This window comes from Chiloscyllium punctatum, chromosome 25 (genome assembly GCF_047496795.1).
Source record: "Chiloscyllium punctatum isolate Juve2018m chromosome 25, sChiPun1.3, whole genome shotgun sequence".
NCBI classification, from domain to species: Eukaryota; Metazoa; Chordata; class Chondrichthyes; order Orectolobiformes; family Hemiscylliidae; genus Chiloscyllium; species Chiloscyllium punctatum.
Genome location: NC_092763.1, coordinates 16,666,551 through 16,675,062, shown reverse-complemented (window position 1 = coordinate 16,675,062; position 8,512 = coordinate 16,666,551). Strand labels below are relative to the sequence as shown.

Below are 8,512 nucleotides of genomic sequence, written 5' to 3'. Positions count from 1 at the left end.
TTTCATTCCTAATTGATTTACTGTGAGTGAGTGATGTGGTGACATTGCTTTAATAGATTTAATTTTCATTTTATTTTCCGTCTCTGTGGAGAGTGAGTGAATAGTATGTCCTATGTACCATATGTGGATAGTTTTGGCTTCAACAGGTGACAAAATTACAGCTTAACACAACAAGTAAATTAACAATGAGCAAAAACTGCTAATTGTTCTAGGGGTTTGTGGTTTTCAGTGATTCAGATTCCCTGCAGCTGTTTGTTTTTCATCAAGTGAGGAGTCAAACTGGAATTCCACATTGCAACTTGAAAACAGCATTTGCTTCGGTAAAGCTCAACAAATGCTGATCTAAATTAAGTCGCATGGTACAAACTGTCAGCACAAATGTAAGTCGCTCAGCACTGCCCTCATGTCTCACCTGTCAATCTTCCTTCCCACCTATCTGCTCCACCCTACTCTCCGATCACCTTTACCCCCACCTCCATCCACCTATTGCACTCACAGCTACCTTCTCCCCAGCCCCCCACCCCACTTATCTCTCCACCGCTGGAAGGTTGGAACTGGGGTAAGTTGGGGGGAAGGGGAAATGAGGAAACTGGTGACGTCCACATTGATGCCGTGGGGTTGAAGGGTCTCAAGGCAGACGATGAGGCGTTCTCCCTCCAGGTGGTGAGGGAGTGGTGGTGGAGGAAACCCAGTATCTGCTTGTAAATTCAACCTGTTGAAAGATAACATTTTCCATTTAACTTCAAACACCCTTTTGTTTGGGAACAGATAATAAATTGCGGGCCTATATTCTAGACAGAGAATGCATTTGCTGTTTTTTCCTGAAATAGCAACCATAGGAAATATACACACCTTGTTCTTTTAATCTAAACTGCTTCCAAAACTTAAAGTAGGATACTTGCATTGCTTATGGAGTCATAGAGATGTGCAGCAATGGAAACACACCCTTTGGTCCAACTCATCCATACTTACAAGATATCCTGAATTAGGTTATCGGATAGCTCACTGAACAGGTGGGCTTGTTTTCTGACGTTTTGTCACCGTGCAAGTCAACACCATCAGTGAGTCTCTGGTGAAGTGTTGGTGTCCTGTCCAGCTTGCTATTTATCTGTCTTAGTTTGTTGTGTTGGGTGATGTCATTTCTGGTTCTGTTTCTGAGAGGGTGGTAAATGGGGTCCAGATTTAGATGTTTGTTAATGGATTCCTGGTTTGAATGCCAGGCTTCTAGGAATTCTCGCATGTGTCTATGTTTGGCCTCTCCCAGGTTGGATGCATTGTCCCAGTCAAACTGGTGTCCCTCTTCGTCTGTGTGCATCCATCCTGGGACAGGCCAAACAAAGACATGTGTAGGAGATCCTAGACGGCTGGCATTCAAACCAGGAAACCATTAACAAACATAAAGATTTGGACCCCATTTATAACCTCTCAAGAACAGAACCAGAATGATATTACCCACCACAACAAACTAAGACACACAAATAGCAAGCGGAACTGGATGCCAAAACTTCACCGGAGCATCACTGATGTGGCCTAGCATGGTGACAAAGCATCTGAAACAAACCTTCCAGCTCAGCGAGCAAGCTGACAAGCTAATCCACAACCTGAGCTACAAACCTTCTCCAAAGTCTTAAATATCCCAAATTAATCTAGTCCCATTTGCCAGCATTTGGCCCATATCTCTCTCAATCCTTCCTATTCATATACCCATCCAAATGCCTTTTAAATATTGTGATTGTACCTGTTTCCACCACTTCTTCCTCTGGTAGATCATTCCGTACATGCACCACCCTCTGCATGAAAAAGTTACCCCTTAGGTCCCTTTTAAATCTTTCCCCTCTCACCTTTAAACCTATGCCGTCTAGTTCTGGATTCCCCTACCCTGGGGAAAAGACCTTGACTATTCATTCAACCCATGTCCCTCATAATTTTATAAACTTCTTTTAAGATCACCCCTCAGCCTGCAACGCTCCAGGGAAAATAGCCTCCAGCCCTGGCAGCATCCTTGTAAATCTTTTCTGAACCCTTTCAAGTTTCACAATAACTTTCCTACAGCAATTGTTGTACTGGCAAATCTAAAATTACTTATTTAATTTATGAACAAATTATTGCTAACCGTTACAGGAAGGGATTACTGAAGTTTATACTTGCTGGAAGAATGAAATTTTAAGATTATCAGAATTTTACTGTTGATAAAGCAATGTAACAGGTATATTGAAAATTGAAATTTCAATATTACTGCTGTAAGTTGTGGTTGTGTTTTAAGTAATCTGCAACAATCTTACAACACCACAATAGCTCTTTTCCATGTGTTTAGATATTCTCTGTCGGTGCTGGGCACACCTCTGATTTTAAACATCAGGTATTAAATGATAAGTTTCTGTTTGTGTGCAGTGTATAGACCTTTTATATGGATACTGGGAATTTTAGATCTATTTTTGTTATGCGGTTACCCAAGTAAACAATAGTTGGATTTGTAGAATTGGAAATTTAATTTTTTATCCATGCCTGTTTTTAGTTTTGTAAATTCTTGAAAAGTTTTGTAAGCATGTTTGGTTTTAATTCATGATTGAGCGGGATTTTGTAATGGTGATGAACATTTTAAGTGCCGATATTCAGTGTTTGCCTTTTACTAGCGGAAGCCTAGGTTTGCTTGCACAGCTAACTTCTGAAATGGAAGAAACATTGTTGGATACAAGACACTGGCTTTCTACACAAATTGAATTTTTACAAATGGTTAAATTTTTATGTGTAGTGTGTAAATGCTTCTGTATGTGTGAATTTCTAATTAGAGTATTTACTCTTTGATATTTACTCTGGATGTACCTTAAAATATATAGATGGGTTTTTAAATATGACAATCATTTTAAACTTGTGTGTATAAGCTTGGTGTGAATTGTATTACTTATGTATATTTGAAGGTTTTCATATTGGAGTAGTCAAACTTCCAAGAGCGAATTTTCGCCTTTTTATTTATTGCCATTTGAATTTGTCTATTTATTTGCTGTAATGATAAAGAAAGGTATTTGAATTCTTATGGATTTCAATTTTTATTTACGGCTTAAGAACTTTTAATTTTATGATGTACATGTATATATCGGATCTTTGAACACAGTATATTCATTTCTACATTCAGGTTGTTGAAAGATATTTAGTCAATACTCATTGGTGAGGCCCATGAGAACTCACGAGTAAATGGAGGCTTCAGGTAAAATAAGAGGCTATCCAGAATTTAGTAAAATAAGAGTTAATCTTACTGAAACATAGAAACATGTCAAAGGACTTCTCAAGGTGAACATGGTTTACAGGGTTAAGAATCACACAACAACAGGTTATAGTCCAACAGGTTTAATTGGAAGCACTAGCTTTCGGAGCTACGCTCCTTCATTAGGTGGTAGCACTACCACCTGATGAAGGAGTGTCGCTCCGAAAGCTAGTGCTTCCAATTAAACTTGTTGGACTATGACCTGGTGTTGAGTGATTTTTAACTTTGTACACCCCAGTCCAACACCGGCATCTCCAAATCATGGTTTACAGGATAAAGGTTTGATCACTTGGGGTGATTACCTAGATGTGGAGATGAGGCAAAACTTCTTCACCTAAATGGTTATGAGTCTTTGGAACTCTCTGCTGCAGGGAATTATGGCTGCTCCATCATTGAGTATATCGAAGGTTGAGATGGATTGATGTTTGATCTCTTGGGAAAATAAGGAGTAGGTGCTTCATTGGAATTGAGCCAATTAGATCAACCATGATCATGTTAAATGTCTCCCATTCCTATTTCTTCAATTTCTTACGTAAGTGGGATTTGTAACTGAGGAATAACTAGACTTGTATCAGCACTTACTTCTATAAAGTTTGAGTCCATTTTTGGCAGTGCTAAATGACGAGAATATTCCCAGAAAAGGTGGAGATGATTATTAACTCCTCTGTAAATCTCCACTGGAGAGAGCAAACCCTGAATGGTTTGAATTAATTGTATGAATTGTAATGCGTAACTAGACTCTACTTATTCTATTTTGTTGGATATTATGGAACTATCCTTCACTTTTGCAGCCCATAGAATAATGAGTTTTGTAAATAATGATATCCTTTTCTTCTGAGTGTAGTTCCTGTTGTAATAATTTTGTAAATGCAATATTCAATGTGCACATAGCAAACTCCCACAATAGAAATATGATTGTGACTGTACTATCTGTTTTTGTGATTTTTGTTGAGGAATGAATGTCGACTGGGACAATGGTTTTCAAAGTAATGTCTTAGCACTCTCTCATGTCCACCGAGCCTGGACATCAGTTTAAAATCTCAACGGAGAGAAGTCTCTGAATGACACTCAAGCACTTGCTTTTATTTTAGTGCTCAGGTCTCTCAATATGAGACTTGAACCTGCAATCTTCTGACTCAGAAGAGAGTGCTCCCAATGTGGCCACAACTTAAGCAATGATTGTTTTTCTCACTGGGCTATCTTGTACTTGAACCATGAATTCCATTTGCTGTGATTTGTAGACACACTGATGTAAATAGATTTTGTTAGCTAAGTAAACAGTTCTTTTTCGCTCAAGATTGGGATAAGGAGTGCCTCGATTAACAGACAAGGAGGAATTCCGTCCCTCTAGAGGTCACTGGACTTTGCAGTTCTCTGTGCTGGAACCTGGTAGAGGCTGGATCAGTGAATATAGACTATAGAGGTTCTTTTAGTTTAGGGACCCAGGAACAGAGACTGTGCAGTATCTGTGCACAAATCTTTGAAGATAGAAGGGCAGATTGAGAAAGTGGTTAAAAAAAGTGCATGATCACCCACTTTATTAACAGAAACATAAAAGCAAATTATGGTGAACCTCTATAAAACAGCAAGTATTGTGTGCACCACACTTCTGGAAAGATGACAGCTTAAAGGAGAGTCATAGTCATAGGGATGTACAGCACGGAAACAACTCATTTATGCTGATCAGATATCCTAACCTAATCTGGTCCCATTTGCCAGCACCTGGCCCATATCCCTCTTAATCCCTTCCTATTCATATACCCATCCAGATGCCTCTTAAATGTTGTAATTATACCAGCCTCCATCACTTCCTCTGGCAGCTCATTCCGTACACGCACCACTCTCTGTGTGAAAAAGTTGCCCTTTTGGTCCCTATTAAATCTTCTCCCCCTCACCCTAAACCTATGGACACGCATCACCCCAGGAAAAAGATCTTGTCTATTTATCCTATCCATGCCCCTCATGATTTTATAAACCTCTATAAGGTCACCCCTCAGTCTCTGACACTCCAGGGAAAACAGCCCCAGCCTATTCACCATCTCCCTATAGCTCAAATCCTCCAACCCTGGCAACATCCTTGTAAATCTTTTTTGAACCCTTTCAAGTTTCACAATGTCTATCCTATTGCAGGGAGACCAGAATTGAATGCAGTATTCCAAAAGTGTCCTAACTAATGTCCTGTACAGCCACAATATGACTTCCTAACTTTTATACTCAATGCTCTGACCAATAAAGGCAAGGAAACTAAACACCTTCTTCACTATTCTATCTACCTGTAACTCCACTTTCAAGGAACTATAAACCTGCACCTCAAGGTCTTTTTGTTCAGCAACACTTCCCACTTACCATCAAGTATATGAGACCTGCTTTGATTTGCCTTTCCAAAATACAGCACCTCACATTTGTCTAAATTAAACTCCATCTGCCACTCCTCAGCCCACTGGCCCATCTGATCCAGATCCCATTGTACTAAGATAACTTTCTTTGCCATCCACTGCACCTGCAATTTTGATATTGTCTGTAAACTTAATAACTATACCTCCTATGTTCACATCCAAATTGTTTATATAACTGATGAAAAGCAGTGGACCCAGCACTGATCCTTGTGGCACACCACTGGTCACAGGGCCTCCAGACTGGGCCCTGCAAAAGAGAATGATAAGGATCCTTTCAGCATCGAGGAACTGTTTTTGTAGATAGATTGATGAAGTTGGGGTTGCTTTCCAGGAAATTTTATATATTCAAAATCAAGGAGGGTCTAGTTACAGTAGAAAATGTTTTCATTGGTGGAGGAGAATCAAAAGACGCTAACTTATTGTGTGGGGAAAAGTGATATGAGGAAGAACACAGTTAGTGGTTAGGATCGGTATGCAATGATTGAGAGTGTGGCCAAGGCAGGGTAAATCAGGATTTTCAAAGACAAATTGGAGTAGGAAGCTAAAGAGAGAAAATGTACAGGTCTACAAGGAGGGGGTTAAAACAGTAGAAATAGCTGAAGGAGCAGTGCTCTGAAAGCGAGTGCTTCCAAATAAACCTGTTGGACTCTAACCTGGTGTTGTGATCTTTCACTTTGTACACCCCATCCAAGACCAGCTCCTCCACGTTAGACATAGCTTAGTTGCTTGTGGAGAGAGCCAGAATGAACATGTTGGCCATTTGGCCTCTTTCGATGTTGCAGCCATTCTACGGTTAGATGTACTTAAAAGTTACAACATAGAAACTGGTCTTTGGTAGCTGTTGATAATTCAGTTGTGTAGAAGACTCCTCCCACATTGTTTCACCTAAGCCCCTGCCTGAATGTCCTTTAGAAGGGTATCACCACGGTTTCAGTAAGCTGGAAGGCTGATGGTATGAAACGTAATGTGCTACTTTCACCTGCTCAGGTTCAGGAGGTTCTGACACCAACTTAAAATAAGTTTGAAAGAAAATTGGGACTCGGATTACTTTAGAGCCTGAAAATATGAGATCTACTCAACGTATAAAAGTCTTTCTCAGGGAGTAGGGTGGATGGTAGTCCAGGTTTGATTTCAATTCAGTAAATCCATACCTTTTTTGGTGTATGATTCAGCCCATTATGTACATATCAAGGCATCATGTGATAAAGGGAGAACAAAGGACTGCTTAAAATTGGGTGTTGGCTCCAACACACAAGTATTTGGCACTGGATGTAGAAACAAATCAGCTACAGCAACCAGACGATCCACTTTAGGAAGTTCACTCCTTGGCCAGAAAGTCCAGAAGTCGGTGACAAATGAAGGACAGGCTGGAGGAGCTAATGAGAGCTGCAGAGGCGGAGAGTGCGAACAAAGTGCTGGGTGGAATTGATAACCCACTGTTTGAAGAAACAAGGGTCAGCAAATTTGACCCATTTTTTAATGATGTTTCAGCCATTTCCTCAAACATCAACAAGCTGGAAAAGCTGGTTTATGGTATCCAGAGGAAACAAGCAAAGGTACTTTGTGGGACTGAAAGTGACAGCATATCCAAGGTAAAGCACAGCCTGAAAGACGCAAAGTGTGAGTTTACGCGTGAGGCCAAGAACGTGCAGTCACAGCTGGACGCGATGAAATTCGAGCTTTCTCAGAAAGTGAACAATACCCAGCTGTCGGTGGAGTACAGGATCCGGCAGTGCCAGTTTAACACGCTGGCAGCCCGTTATCGGGACGTCCTGTCTTCTCACTACACGAAAGAAGTAGAGTACGTCAGTAAGTTGAAACAGCAAATCATTCGACAGACTCAGCTGGCGGGCTTGCAGCTCCAGGATGAGGATATTGACCATTTGGTGGAGAAACCTGCAGCCCCGCAGATTGTGGGCCGGGACCTGGAGGTCCTCAAAGCCAAGCAGCATCTGGCTCTTGCCCACCAGCGCCAGAAACAACTGCTGCTGCTCGAATCTCAGATCGCTGAACTTCATGAGCTCTTCCTTCACTTTGAGGTACTGGTAGCCGAGCAGCAAGAGATTGTGAACAGCATTGAGTACAATGTAATGCGCACAGTCGATTATGCCACACATTCAGCAGATAATGTCAAAACTGCGGTAAAATATCAAAAGAAGTCTCGAGTGACTGCAGCTGCAGCAGTGGTATTGAGCCTGTGTGCCTGTGCACCATGCATTGCAAAGTTGTCATCTTAAATACAATTGCACAGGTCATGGTTTCTCAGACTGCTGTTTTGGACCCTAATAATACTCTGGATTACCTATAGCCACTCTAACCTGCAACAGCCCCCACTGTTCATGTGGATCACTGTATGTCTGTCCTCGGGTCTATGTACGTTACTGACTTGATGGCACGTTTATTTCTGTGTCTGTGTAAACTGAAGACGTAGCAGTGGCTTATACAAAAGAGTCTGGGAATGTTCATGTTTTCAACAGTTAGCCCTGCATGTCTGTATTCATTTTGGGTACCGAGGATACTGGGTGGGGATTTGACTCACTGTGGACTTTGTGGTCTGTGCTTGTATTAATCTGGGAATTGTTTCCAGTTGGACAAATGTGAAAAACACCAAACAATTCAGCGATACCTGTACTGTCATTTTTGAACCATACCTAAGGGGTCATTTTTATATTGCTGATGGTTTCTCAGAGTTAAAATAGAGTTTCTTATCTATTTTGAAGGTGATTTTCATCCACTTTGGAGTTTGCTGTCAACGTTTCTAAAATGATAACAGCCACCTTTTTCACTTCTTCAACTTCTCATATCTGTCCTAAACATTTGCCAGTCCTCTTCACTGGTAGATCACTTGCTTGCT

General features: G+C 40.9%; 1 protein-coding gene across 1 annotated transcript; it reads left to right on the top strand.

Moving 5' to 3' along the window:
• The first annotated feature begins 7,010 nt into the window (after positions 1-7,010).
• Positions 7,011-7,984, top strand: LOC140495642 (syntaxin-1A-like). Its single transcript, XM_072594634.1, has one exon. The coding sequence runs from the start codon at positions 7,014-7,016 to the stop codon at positions 7,893-7,895; it is 882 nt and encodes a 293-aa protein (XP_072450735.1). The 5' UTR covers positions 7,011-7,013; the 3' UTR covers positions 7,896-7,984.
• The last annotated feature ends 528 nt before the right edge of the window (positions 7,985-8,512 follow it).

Excerpts from the sequence above, each read along its gene's own strand:
- LOC140495642 (XM_072594634.1), top strand. The coding sequence starts at position 7,014 with ATGAAGGACAGGCTGGAGGAGCTAATGAGAGCTGCAGAGGCGGAGAGT.